Here is a 14,995-nt window from a genome sequence, read left to right as displayed (position 1 = left end):
ACTGGCATTCTCGGTTATCAGTCTATTGACTGCAAAGCTCCCTGCCTCTGAGTTTATCTCTGGTTTATTATCAGTGAGATGTTAGAGTGGCCTTTCCTGTGTTACCATTGTACATGCAAACCTCTTATGAGATAAAATCAATTGCAGATGACTGGTATTGGGTGAGCTTTGTAATGATCTGACCTACCAAGACCTGATCATCTTGAAAACACAAACTTTGTTGATCTAGTGAAATGCCGTTGGGTTGGCACTTAAACTCCGCTCCATCCAGTTGTGTTTTTGGCTGTGAGAACTCTGATCTCTGGCTTCCATCAGGTCTTGATCAGGAGACACAGTATGCTTTACTTCAAAGGGTCCCTTTTATAAATAGGAGTACAAATTTACGCATTGATCATGAACTATAATAATGTGTTGAAATGTTAACTTAAGTAACCATAGATTTTACTTGTAAAATTTTAACTCTTTATTTGCTATTGCTAAATCTTTGTAAAGATGTCAACAAAAGATCCAGTGGCCTTAGAAACTGTTGCAATAAACTAAAAGAGAACCAAACAGATTCTTGACAGCGATTTTTTTTTTTTCCTTCACTGTGTAATTCATTCATGTTTCTGTTTTTTTTTTTAGGTCTTACAGCTGTAGGTGGTCTAGTCCTGATGGGAGGAAGTTATTTACCATCATCTGTTCCTCAAACACTTGCGCTCCTGTCAGCATTTATATCATCGGTTAATATAGCAGGTGGGTTGGATGTCAGAGACAGGCTGCCTCTACTAGTTGGGCAAGGGAATATGAGCTGCAGATTCAACAGTTCCATCATCATTTATTGATCAATCCACCTTGAGTTTGCCTTCTCTCCATGGAATATTGTAATTCATTGGGATTACAGAGTTACAGCTAATGAGTTTTGAGAAGACTTGTAGCTCAGGTTGAGGTTCTGAATGTGAGTTTGCTCGCTGAGCTGGAAGGTTAGTTTTCAGACGTTTTGTCACCATTCTAGGTAACATCATCAGCGAGCCTCCGACGAAGCGCTGGTGTTACGTCCCGCTTTCTATTTATCTGGTTAGGTTTCCTTGGGTTGGTGATGTCATTTCCTGTGTTGGTGATGTCATTTCCTATTCTTTTTCTCAGGGGATGGTAGATTGATTTGATTTGGAGCCAGTGTGTTTGTTGATGGACTTCAGCTAATGCTCGAGGATGGAAACAGCTCGTAACAAAATTGCTCCATAAGTACTTTTAACAATTAAATGAGCAAAGATTGTACTTGTCTATGCCATGTTAGCACTTTATTTTTCTGTAAGTTATTTGAACCTGAACTCCCTTTAACCTGAATAGAATCGTCCTTTCTCCAGAGAATTGGTGTTTCCCAGTGGGACTGAGCAAACAGAATGCTATGGAACATAGAACGTAGAGCAGTACAGCACAGTACAGGCCCTTCGGTCCACAATGTTGCGCTGAACTTTTACCCTAATCCTAAGGTCTATCTGCCCTCCAACCCTACCTTATACTATCTAATTGCCGCTTAAATGCCCCTAATGAAGCCGATTCTACTACCCTCTTAGACAATGCAGTTCACGCCCTGACCACTCTCTGAGTAAAGAACCTACCTCTGGTGTCTCCCCTATATTTATCTCCACTCACTTTAAAACTATGGCCCCTCATAATAGCTACCTCCACCCTAGGAAAAAGTCTGTGCTGTCCACTGTATCTATACCTCTGATCATTTTGTACATCTCTATCAAGTCACCTCTCATCCTTTGTCGTTCTACAGAGAAAAGCCCTAGCTCTCTCAACCTTTCCTTGTAAAACCTTCCTTCCATTCCAGACAACATCCTGGTAAATCTCCTCTGCACCTTTTCCGACGCTTCCACATCTTTCCTGTGATGAGACTGGACACAATACTCCAGTTGTGGCGAAACCAGGCTTTTGTATAACTGGAGCATAACTTCCCAGCTCTTGAACTCAATCCCTCTATTAATGAAAGCTAACACCGCATACACCTTCTTACCAATTCTATCCACCTGGGTGGCAGCTCTCAGAACTGTGGACATGAACCCCAAGATCCCTCTGCTCCTCCACACTGCCTTGAATCTTTCCATTAACCCTGTGTTCTGCTTTCAAGTTTGTCCTTCCAAAATGAATCATCTCACACTTCTCAGAGTTAAACTCCATCTGTCACTTCTCAGCCCTGCTCTGCATCCTATCAATGTCCCTTTGTAACCTAAAACAGCCCTCTGCCCTGTCCACAACATGACCCACCTTCATATCATCCGCAAGTTTACTAATCCACCCTTCCACTCTTTCAACCAAATCACTTACAAAAATCACAAATAGAAGAGGACCCAGAACACATCCTTACGGTGCTCAGTTATAAGTGGTGTACCATGTTGAATATTTTCTACCTACAACCACCCTTTGTCTTTTAAGGGTCAGCCAACTCTGTATCCAATCTGCCACACTTTTCCCCCTATCCCATGCCTCTTTACCCTCTGCATGAGCCTACCGTGGGGAACCTTATCAAACGCATTACTTAAATCCATGTATACCACATCCAGTGCTCTACTTTCATCCACATGTTTGGTCAGCTCTTCAAAGAATTCAGTAAGGTTTGTGAGGCACGATCTACCTGTCATAAATCCATGCTGACTATCACGAATCAAACTGTACCTTTCCAAGTGATCATAATTCCTATCTCTGAGCCCTTTCCAATAATTTGTCCACCACTGAAGTAAGACTAACTGGCCTGTAATTTCCAGGATCATTCTCTTTTTTTTTGAACAAGGGAATGACGTTTGGAGAGAGAGGCAGTCTTCCAGCGCTATACCTGTGGACTGTGAGGGCAAAACAATCATCACTAAATGCCCTGCGATCTCTTCCCTTGCTTCCTGTAGAATCCTTGGATAAATCCCATCAGGCCCGGGGGACTTATCTATCTACAACTTCCTCAAAATTCCTAGTATATCTTCCTTACTAACAGTGACCTCGTGTAGCCTACCAGCCTGTCACTGTCCTCCTCTTCAACTAGGTCCTTCTCAGTTGTGTATACCGAAGGAGAGGTCCTTAATGAATACTTTTCTATCTCTTTTGGATTCGTGCACAAATTTCCTTTACAGTCCTTGATTGGCCCTACCCTTTCTCTGGTCATTCTGTTATTCCTCATGTACATGTAAAAAAGCCTTGGCAGATAGGATCAAGGAAAACTCCAAGGTTTTCTTATGCCCCATTATAGCTTTTCTCAGCCCTTTCTTCAGCTCCTTCCTGGATAACTTGTATCCTTCTAGAGCCTTTCCGTTCCATGTTTCCTAAACCTTACATGAGCATCCTTCCTCTTAACCAGTCGTAGGAGACCTCTCTTGAGAACCAAGGCTCCCTCACTCAACTGCATCTTCCCTACCTGCTAAGGACAAACATATTGAATGCAATGTGTATGCATTTCTTAGACAGTCTCCACATTTCAATAGTGCTCTTCCCCAACAGCATCTGTTCCCATTTTATGTTATTGAGTTCTTGCCTAACAGAATTATAATCACCTTGCCCCAATTATAAACCTTACCCTGTTGTATGTACCTATCCTTTCTATAGTTCCAGCTCGCCTCCTACATTTAATTTTGAAGTGATTCTGGATTTTCTTTTAAATTCCTTTTTTATTTTTCAAGTGAGGGGCCCAGGTTCTGCCTGTGACCCAATAGTAGGGTGATCTAAACCTCAGCTCCCACTCTGCCCAAAATGTCACGATGCTCTTTTCGCCAAACAGTTATTAGAATTCTTTCCTTGAAGGATTAGTGGATCCATTCCAGCCAATGGATGGAATACAAAAACAGGAACACTTATTACAAAAATTGTACTAGTCATTTCATTCCGTGTATGTTTTAATCTGTGTTCTAAGTGGAAATATTTGCTTTAAGAGGTAAACTGTGATTGATGTTTTCCATTTCTGTTTGTCATACTTCATTGTCACATCAATTTAACATGGCCGTTTTACAGTGAAATAAGGAATATTTGAAAATATGTATTTTGTTTCAGGTGGTTTCCTTATTACCCAGAGGATGTTGGATATGTTTAAGCGTCCCACAGATCCGCCTGAATACAACTATCTCTACATGTTACCAGGAGCAGCATTTCTTGGTGGTTATGGTGCCTCTTTGGCCAGTGGATATAACATAGAGCAGGTTGAGTCTATTTTCCTTTTGTAATTTCAGCTCCTTTTGCACATGAAAAGCTTAAGTTTGAGTTATAGAGTCCAATGATTTTGTGTTCCTTCTCTTTGGGATCACAAGCTGCAACTTTACATACAATTTCATGCTTTTATTTATCTTGGCACTAGTTGGCTAGAATGGTATCATGGTCAGCACTGACTTGGAGGGCTAAGGTGCCTATTCCTTTTACTGTGCTGTTCCATATAACATTTCAAAAACAAAGATCGTTTTATCGTTAAATTGTGGCATAATAATCAAAATAAACCATAAATTTATTTTACTCCCTGCACTGTTACCACGTATATTTTTAAAAAACCAAGTAATTGTTTTTTCACACAGTAATTGATGCATTTTTAAAACCTGTTTTTCCTAATATTAGAAGATGTGAAGGAATTTCAAATGAATTGATGAAACAGTTCACCAGCAGGGCAAGCTTTCAGCTCCCTTTAACATCCTGATCCAGTGTATCTTGATAAAATTGTTGTTATGGACCAGACCACATCTGCTCAAAACATATTAAGAAGATACCCTGGACTCCAACTTTTTGTTGCTTTTTAAAACAAGTGTAAGGCATTGTGTTCTGGATGCAATCTGACTGGTCAAACTACCAAGCTTGAAGCAAAAATTTATTTTTACACTGTAGTTAAAATATAAACAAAAGAAAGAAGAATCAGAATAACAAATCTATTGGAAAATTTAACAGAATAATAATTTTTTTAACTAATAAAGAGGAACTGTTCCAATGTAGTAACATTCTAGAAACACACCCCTGGCAAAGGCAGATTCAATATAATAGACTAACTTGCATGCAATTCAAGCAGCAAGAAGAGAATCCCAGCTTTAGACTGTAACAGCGAGAGGAATCACAACTTCTACATCCAACTTCAAGACCCTAGCAACTGCTGAAAGTTAAACTATAATTCTTGTTCTGTAGGAGCTTGACTCCACCCATTCAGGCTGCTTCTTTTGTTCCAACATTTTTTAAATAAACAAAGCCTCATAAGCTGTTTATTTTATTGGCTGGGGACAGACTGCTCATCGCTTCTGTCTCAACTTCTTTTCATAAAGTAGCTGGACAAAGTTCACCTCTTAAAGCCATAGTATCATCCCATTGCTAATAATGTCTAATAGTGTTACGAATAAGAAGGGTACTTGATGCATTACTTTATTTATCCTTGCCACTCTTAGAGAACAGACCAGTCATGCAAAACATGCAAACATAATTTAATACTTTACACTAGTTTCCAGTTGCTAACAATAACTTTGCATTGTAATGATGCAATTTAAATGTGGTTCCAAAATTCAGCTTACCTCCTTCATGGTTAGCTGTCACAGTTTTTATCTGATACTTGCAAATGCTAAACTTTTAAAGTGTTTCAAACTTTGTTTGCCTGCCAGGCTTTTGTAACCACTCTTAATCCTGTCATCAAGCTTGGCAGTGGTTTATTTGCACCTCCTTGAAACACCTGGGCTCTGTTTTAACCCCAATATGCTCATGTATTTTGTTTTATTGGAAACTACCCAGGGCTTCAAGTACCCGATCTAGTCTCTGACTCTGGTGGAAGTGATCCCTTATATCAATGCTAACATTTCTGACATGCTTAAGTAAAGTCCAGACATCCTGACGTGAACAGATTTAATTTAACGATTCTGGCTTTCTCGCACACCAGTGGCCGTATAAAACCCAAGATGGTAGGAATAATTTTTGTGTTGCCAACACTCAGAAGCCTGTCAAGTTTGGCTCGTAAGTCTTCCTGGTTCTGTGGCGTTAAAGGAAAACCAGGCCAAAATATTTTCTGGACAGCAATAAATAATGGTGTTTAAACTACAGGAGTACTGCTATATATCAGGCCACGGGACAAGTGAACCAATTTTGAAGCGTTTGGAGGCCTTTTATAGGGGCCTATTGTTTTATTTTCCTGTTTATAATTGCTTAACTTGCCCACATTATGCAGAAAAGATAAAGAATAACTGCATCTAAAGAAGTTTTTTTTATTTTTAAAAATTATATGTAAAGCTGAATACTTATAATGTGGGCCATTCCTGAATTTGGAAGTAGAATTAGACTTGGTGTACTTAATAGTTGGGGGAAAAATTAACAAAAAGGTTAAACATCTAGTGCTTACTAGAAATACGTTATTTAATATTTCAATGGATACTAAATTTATAGTCTGACAATTTTTCTAACATTTAAAAATGTTTCATTACAAAGTAATAAATATGTTGCTCTTATAGATGATGTACCTTGGTTCAGGCCTGTGCTGTGTTGGTGCATTGGCTGGACTTTCTGCACAGAAAACAGCAAGATTGGGAAATGCACTGGGTATGATTGGTGTAGCTGGTGGTCTGGCTGCCACCCTTGGCGCAATTAAGCCTTCACCAGAACTCCTGGGTCAGATGTCTTCAGCCATGGCGATGGGTGGCACTATAGGTAAGCAAGCAAGTCTAATATAACCTGTCCACCAATGCATCCAGAGCAGGTTAGCTTGGAATATCTTCAGTACTGAATTCTTAGGAAAGTGAAATGATGGCTATTAAATTTTAGAACTACTCATTCTGCATCTGCCTACCTTACAGCTTGGCTCTCAATTCACCGGATATTTTTGATGTGTTGGTGAACAAAATTGCATAAAAAGGATGTTTCACTTTTATAGTGGACAAAGCATGTGGTCATTAAAAGGAGTAAAAATATGCAACTGCATCATTTCAGAACAGTCTGCAAATGAAAGTATCTATATGTCAAACAAATTAGTGAAGCTCAATTTAAACATGTTGCTTTGCAAAGCAGCTAGCTGATCTACTTTAAAGCAAAATCTTTTTTTTAAGATCACGATCAATAGTTAATGGGATTTGTTTGTATTGATTTATAGTTAAACGTTGTGTGAAGTAGGAGGGACTTTTTTCGCTGTTGGAATTACAAACGTGCCATGCTAAAGAAAAATATCCGGCTTTGAATGAATTATCTGAGTTGCAAGGTGCATATTCTGAAGTTTTGCTTCACATCCTTTTGAGGAACAAAGTGAAAGCTGGTGAACTTTATTAAGTCATTAAATGGATTAAGTCCGTGATAGAAAGAAAATGAACGTGGATCCCTGAATGTTTAGTATTATACAAGTTGTAATCTTAACCGTTTACTTTTGGTCATCTCAATATAAGTGTTCATTTGCCCAGATGGTTTTGTGCTGCAGTTATGCTCAGTTGGCAGCACACTTGCCTCTGAATCGCAAGGTTTTGTGTTCAAGCCCCACTCGGGCCATGAATACACAAAACGTTGATACTCCAGGTTAGTACTGAGCGAGTATTAGAATGTCAGAGGTGCCATCTTCAGCTGAGGCTAGGGTTGGATTTTGCACTTATTACCGATGGGTCTGAATGCCTGAGGAATGTGAAATCCAGAAGATGGCCTCCCAGTGGGAATTTGGTGAATGCAAATGAGTTGCTGTGTTGCCGACGTTACAACGGTGAGTTATCTCCAGGAACTTCACTGACAGTAAAGTGCTTTCAGACATCCAATTGTTCAAGTACAAAGTGAATTTCTTGGCAGTCTTGTGTGAACAGTGGGCACTGAGCAGGAGGGAAAGGCAAAGTAAAAATGTTAGCTGTTTGAAAAATGGGAGTGAGTGGTAAAACGGAAGGTCTGAGGAATTTGTGGGATATTATTGGAAATTGGGATTGGGGTGCATCCTGTCTATCAGCTGGAGAGTTGGCAAGACCCCACATCACTTCCTGTCAGGATACCCACTAACCTGGCACAGTGGTGGACTGTCTGTAGGAGCTAAAACCTCACCCTTTAAAGCTGCCGGCTAATCGGAGACTGGCGGCCCTGTGTTGTTCGATAGCGGCACTGGAGAGCAGTGGTAGTTGCTGGTAATGCACTCACCTAAGGCTGAAGATTGTCAAGAGACCCAGGCCCATGGTGAGTGATGACAAGGTGGAGATAGTGATTGTGGTGTTTGAGCGGAAGGGTAATTCTCCGGGGGCAGGGGAGGGAGGGGAGCTCTTCTCAATTCAAACCTGATTAGAGATGTTGTTATTACACAGAGATCGAGCGAACGCGAACACGCTCTTGCTCTCACTCTCACACTCATTCTCTCTCACTCTCACTCTCTCTTTTGTGGTCCTCAATATGATAAGTTTACTTGAATATGATAAATAGTAATTGTGCACTTAAAGGTCTCAATTGATTACAGGGCCAGCTCAGGCCATTCCTGAGCCCTCCTGTCCCAAATTTAATTGGCAGGAATTAAGAGGCAGGGAGGTGTTAAAGTATCCAACCAACATCCTTCCACTGGTTAGTTGCCACCAAATCTGTCTCTGGACAGGGGTTTCATTCCATCCAATGATTCAGAGTGGCAATGTGCTTGCAGCACTGGCCCCCACTGATGTATCAGAACGAATGAATGTAAACTGATCTTGGAAGGGATGTAGTTTTGATGCAGAGTTGGGTTAGTCTAGGTGATCACTGAAGTTGGATATGGTTAGGCTGTTGAGAATTTTGAAATCAGCTTCTCTGATTTAAAATTGGAGCCTGAGGGGCCATTCCTCTCCAGCTTACCAAATAAGTGTTTCATCTGTAGTGGGTTTTGTAAATAATGCAAATAAAATGCTGTACAAAGTACATAGCAAATACTGCTAAAGATTTCTGGTATGGTTTTCCAGAGTATAGAAGGGTGATGGTTTATTAATAATATTCCTGGCATAATAATCCAGAACCGCATGTTAATGTTCCCAGAACAGGGGTTTGAGTTCTACAATGGTAGTTGATGAAATTTGAATTGAGTTAAAAGTCTCGAATTTTAAAAAGAAAACTAGCCTAATTGTGACTCATGTAATCACTGTCACTGGTCAAAAACCCTCCTGGATTACTAATGTTGTCCAGAGAAGGATATACACCATCCTAACTTGGTCTGACCTATATGTGATGTCATTCCCACTACTATTGGTTTAACCCTTAACTGGGCAATTAGAGGGACAACAAATGCCAGTCTGTTCGGCTATGCCCACATATCATTTTCTTTGGTTAAAATCCTATGCCATTATTTGTGTGGATATTGACAGGCTCCAAAGAAATGGCAGTAAATTTTTCAACATAAGGTTGGAAGAAATTTTTATTTTGTTTTGCCATGTTATATGGAAATAGGATAATCTTGCAACAGCCTTGGAATCAGAGCTAAAGCTATATGCTTTCAAAATAGATAAGGGAACTGGTTCTTGTAGCATTTTAATGTGAAGAACAAGGCAAGAAGATGATGTGCACATTAGAGGTAACTGTGTGGAGATAGAAGGGACTTGTTGGAAAATTGGTATGTTTGTTTCACACTAATTAAAGTGGATGGAAGATATTGCAAACTGATGGCTCACGGTCTGGGACATTTGGATTATAAGAGGCGCAAATCCCCCAAACTCCGTATCAATAACATGGCTTGCAAGCAGGAGATGGACAAGTGAGGCAGGGCCATGAGCCTCAGTTGAAATGGTCCATTGGTAATATCTGTTACAGGTGGTGCGAGGATAGAACAAGTGGTGATATATAAGTGATGTTCCTTTTCTTTCAGAAATCAGCAGTAGAGGGTGCTGTTGGTCAGAAAATCATTCCAAAACCTTTAACAATATTTGCCCTGTGCTGAGTGATTTACTGTGAATCAATGTACAGTTTCTTTGCATTATTGTAAAAAAATCCAACAAAGCCAGAAAAATTATTTGACATTTACGTCTACAGCATAGCAGTGATGTGATACAAATGTTGGAGGATTAATTGAAACAGGTGATAGATTGGCCACGGGTGAACTGTTTCAGAAAGTTCCTTTAACAAACTGACAAAAAAAATTAATGGTTGTTCACTCGAATCTGCTGTACATTCTAAATTCAATGAAGAATCCGATAGGCAGAACTAAATTTGTGTGTGTTGTAAACAGCGTGGAAGCAGAATGCTACATGACAAGTGAGTGATATAAGATTTTGAAAAGTGGCAAAACAATATTAAGAACAGGATTCAAAGTTATGAAGTTACAGAAAATGTAGTGCTCGCTAGAATACTGCTACTGCTGTGTTTTACATGTAGTGGGTAAATTTTCAGTATACTGGACCCATGCATTGTTGAGTAATTTGGCTTCTGTGTTGGATTTATTTCCTCAAGTTCTGACTCCATTTCCTTTTATCATCTCGTTATTTTTAACTCTTATCTCTGGATTTAAATAAACTGGGAAGAATCAATAACAGTATAATGACAGTGTCGATGCTTAGGGCATGAGGAGCCACTTACTACTTGTTTATCAAATGTTCCACCAATAATGGATTTTGTAAATAAAAGGAATGTTGCACATGGTTTACTGTGGAACACAGAGTAATGGCAAATCAAACAACTCTTTTTGTTTAAAGGCAAGTGTGTCCACAAGATGAGAACTGTACAAATACTCAGCTGCTGTGTCAGGTGGATATTCATTTAAGTATTGGACAATCCCATGGAATTGTTCCAGGAAAGGCTGAGTTCTACTCAAGTGCTGTCCAACATTCCTCCTTCAACCATCACCACCAGAAACAGACAAACTGGCCATTAATCTCATTTTCCTTTCATGATATGTTGATGTAGTAGTTGCTGCACTTCAAAGGTTCATCTTTGTGCAAAATGTTGAGACATTTATGAGAGATATGATAAGGTGCTTTATTAGTACAGTTTTGTTCTTTCACGTATAACTATTAGGATTATGCATCAGCTTTGTGAACAGGATCCAGCAGTCCATCTGTTCAAATGACTAAAGTAGAGATTTGTTATTGGGCTCTTCACAACGTACTGAGTGTGAGCCTTTGTATTGGGTTTCTTAATGAATTATAAAAGGCCAGGTCACCAGCTGAGATGTGGAATCAGCTGAGCTTTGATAACCAGGTTGTAACCAGGTTATATTTTTATAATCACCCACTGACCATACTCTGTAGTGTTGCAGTTGAGATAAAAACCAGCAGCAATATTTCAAATCTTATCCAAGGATTTCAGCAGACCATAATACAGCTTCTAATAATGTAATGGAAGGAGCCCTGCTCAGTACTCGATTGTGTTTTACCTTCCACCTAATGTGCCTGATGCTGAAAATGGATGCGTCCACTGTAAAATTTCACATTCCAAGACTAACGTTCTTCAGCTAATCACGCAAAATATTTGGAAATGTCGAGGCAGTAATTTGAGGACTGTACAATCCAAATATTAAGCCTTGACCATAATTTACTTCAGAATTGTTCAGCAACAAAATGTTTCATTGTGAATTTATTGGTCGGAACTTCAAACATCAGTCCCATTATTTAATCATGTAAAATTGTTTCGAGGCTATTTAGAAGTGAGATTAGGTGCCTGAAAGTAAGTGTGAAGAGAAAGAATTACTTTTTTTTTAAACAAACATAGTATCTGCCTTTAGTGAGCATAATGCTAATAGAAATATTTTGTTTGACAAAGAAAACATTGTTCTAATCCCATCAATTCGTTAATTCTTTCCAATGTGCTACACTCTTAGTATCTTAGGAACAATTGAGTAAGCAGGCTGCTTTTTAAAACTAGGGTAATTCTTTAGGAAAGTTGCTTTCTCAACATGAAGTCACCGAGGCAAAATTGTTTGGAGACTCTCCCTCTTTATTGTTGTTGATTAGCTGGAACAATTTTCAAAGGAACTCGATAGTCTGTAAAAGTTCAGTATCCAGACAGTTTATGGAACTGGAATGACGATGACAGAAATACAGTGTGTGCTTGCATCTATTAGAAACCCAATACTTTAGCCTCTGGCAGTTTGGAAAGCACCACATTGAAAATGTCATGTTGTATATCTATGTTGTGAAATGTATTTTTGTGTTTTTGTGCAGGAAAACAATTTATTTCTCCACAGCTCCCAAATGTCCAGTCATACAGAGCCATATTCAGCGCAGCTGGCAGAAGCACTAGCACAATCCAGACAGTTACTTTAGAATAGGTTAACACAAGGTCACCAGTATTAGAATTCAATACCACTCACATGTGAGTTCCATTACTGATTTATTTTTTTTTAAATTTCAACAAATTCCACAAACAAGGTTCGAAGATGTATTTCAAAAACTCTGGTTAGGACAACCCTGGAGAAAGTGTGCCCAGGATGTCAACTGGTTGTAGATTCACCAAACCCAGTTTGGACTGGTTTTGTTTTCCATTCTGTTCTCTCTTTTTAATTATCATTTGTTTGACTGGGTTTAAGTTTGTTTTTTTTATCACCTCCTTTCATTTGCTCTTTCCAACTCTCTCTCATGCCTTTTGCTTCCGGCTTTCTTCCGCTTCTCCTGTTTCTACAAAATGCAAACTGGAATGAGGTAGTCAGGGTGGCAGTAATTAACAACGGTTGTACAAGGAGTTTCAGAGCTTGAGCCAAATAAGAGGAGCAGCAGGGAATTGGTAATGAAACTGCATTACATCATGGGGTCAAGTATTCAAAGCTTAAAACCATGGAAGAGGGATTAATGAGCAGTTTCAACCTTTGCATAAGTTGTGTAACGTTTCAAACAGGAGATGGTGTCCTGTTGTACCTTTTGGAGTAATGAACCATCTGTTAGAGTCATAGAATCCATACAGTGTGGAAGTGGCCATTCGGCCCATCAAGTCCACACCAGCCCTCCACAGACCATCCCAGCCTGACCCGATCTCTGTGTAACTCTATAATTGCCACATCTAATTTACACACCACTGGACTGCTCGGCAGCTCCCTGAACAGCACCATTATTGGGTGCAGGAAATTCTCTTTTACAGATTGTTTCCATTTTTGAACAACACGTTGTATCCCAGGAATTTTCCTTCAACAAAATGCTCCATGGAGAGAGCTATGTAGGGATTACTTTGGATTTCCACCTGCCTTGGTGGGAAGCATTTGAACGCCACAGGAATGTTTCTCTATAGCAATATGACTATGACTGGGTCTAACAATATGGCACAGTGGCTCAGTGGTTAGCAAGGCTGCCTCACAGCCCCAGAGGCCTGGGTTTGATTCTGGCTTTGTGCAAACTCCATACAGACAGTTGTCCAATCTCAATGGTATCTGCATGGGTTTCCTCCGGGGAGCTCAGTCTGAATGGTCTAACTGTAGAAGTTGCTTCATAACAAATGAAGCTGTTTAAGGACAGTAGATTGATGGGGAAAGAGTAATGATTCGCTACATGTTTCATGCAGTTGGGCAGCCAATTTTCATAATTACTGGCCCTGTTAGAGGAAGCTTTATTGGGTGCTGCAGCTGTGCAGCTAATGGAGAGGCCAATAGTTTCATGAAGGTGGACAGCCTGGGGCATCTGGGTTTGGGAATGGGAATGAGCCTGGAAAATAGGGAGAGGACCCCTCATGAGGGATTTCTCCTTCTCCCCAGTGGACCAACAGCGCTCATTCCTTCATATTTTGATTTCAGTATACCCGTCCCATGTTGCCTTTGCGCTGAGGTACTTTTAAGCCCACTGATCTGCCTCAGTGGTGCCCTCCTCTTCCAATGGGACTCCATGGATTATACAGCCTGCTACCTTCTAACTGGGATGGCAATATCAGGGGTCCTTGAGGTGAATGAGTCCATCCCATGGTAAAATCATGAGCCAGTTCTGCTGCCAAGAATTGAGCACATAAACCACGCTTCAGTCTGACTTTGGGTGCAAACAGAAGCCTAGCGTACATGCCAGCCCTTAATGTCATCAAAGCCGAAAGAGATAGGTATAAAGGTAAGTTGGATACACTGCAAAGATGAGTAACGCCATTTGCTTAAAGGCATATAATTGGATCTCATTGTCTGTCTGTATCTCATTTGAGATGGGTGGAGGAGCCAAATTGCCATGCTTGCGAGCTTTTAAGTTTATAGGTAGTCTGATTTTATAAATGCTATTCTTGTTTGTTAGGTCTCACCATTGCCAAACGCATCGAGATATCAGATCTGCCACAGCTAGTTGCTGCCTTTCACAGTTTGGTTGGTTTGGCAGCTGTTCTCACCTGCATTGCTGAGTATATGATCGAGTTCCCGCACCTTGATACAAACCCTGCTGCGAATCTTATTAAGACTGTGGCATATTTGGGCACATACATTGGTGGAGTGACATTTAGCGGTTCTCTGGTGGCTTATGGGAAATTACAAGGTAACATTTTCTTTATACTTAGAACAGATTGCATTAAACTACCCAATTTTGTTAAAACTTTAAGTTCAATCTTTGTGATTCGTTCATGAATGAGTTTTTTTTGTACTTTAATTAACACTAAATATTTACATCTACATTCTTATTGCTAATATATTGCATATCTATATTGTGAATTATAATTCAATATTATTAACAGTGAACAGGTTTAGTTACAAATATAAAAAAAATTACTTCCAGGCAAAATACAAACAAAAATTTAAACTCCAATACTGCCTGCTGTTTGGGGAAAATAAAGCCTTGCCTTTTTGAGTGGAAGGTACACACACTGAACCTAGAACGCATGATTGCACTGAGTGTCAGCAAAAGTGCTTTGATGCAAATATCTCGTTTTATTTAAAGCATTGATACTTTTGTAAGTTATCCTTCAGTGAGAGAGCTGCAATATTTCACATCTGCGTAGATGCTACTTAACTGTCTCTGTGTGTGTGTGTGTGTGTGTGTGTATATACAAGAGAGAGAGAGAGAGACTGGGTGATTTGCCACACAACTCTTACCTGCAACCTACAGATTACTTTCTCTACTTTTGTTTTTGTCATTTGTGTTCCTTGTATTGCTTTTTGCTTCCAATTTGCATTTAAATTTACATTTTTTTATAATCTTGAATGCTTCCAAATTTCTTTTAAACTGATCAACTA

General features: G+C 39.6%; 1 protein-coding gene across 2 annotated transcripts in view; it reads left to right on the top strand.

The window, feature by feature from the left end:
* LOC125467305 (NAD(P) transhydrogenase, mitochondrial-like) overlaps window positions 1-14,995 on the top strand; it is a 63,656-nt gene that overhangs the window by 30,275 nt on the left and 18,386 nt on the right. For both annotated transcript variants that reach the window (XM_048562973.2, XM_048562974.2), the window contains 4 exons: window positions 625-735; window positions 4,018-4,163; window positions 6,426-6,621; window positions 14,067-14,300. In XM_048562973.2, the coding sequence (XP_048418930.2) occupies window positions 625-735; window positions 4,018-4,163; window positions 6,426-6,621; window positions 14,067-14,300 (687 nt within the window). The remainder of the gene's footprint in view (window positions 1-624; window positions 736-4,017; window positions 4,164-6,425; window positions 6,622-14,066; window positions 14,301-14,995) is intronic.

The sequence above is a fragment of the Stegostoma tigrinum genome, chromosome 33 (genome assembly GCF_030684315.1).
Source record: "Stegostoma tigrinum isolate sSteTig4 chromosome 33, sSteTig4.hap1, whole genome shotgun sequence".
In the NCBI taxonomy this organism is placed as follows: domain Eukaryota; kingdom Metazoa; phylum Chordata; class Chondrichthyes; order Orectolobiformes; family Stegostomatidae; genus Stegostoma; species Stegostoma tigrinum.
The sequence above is the reverse complement of the archived record's forward strand: the minus strand, read 5'-3'. Positions and strand labels throughout refer to the sequence as shown.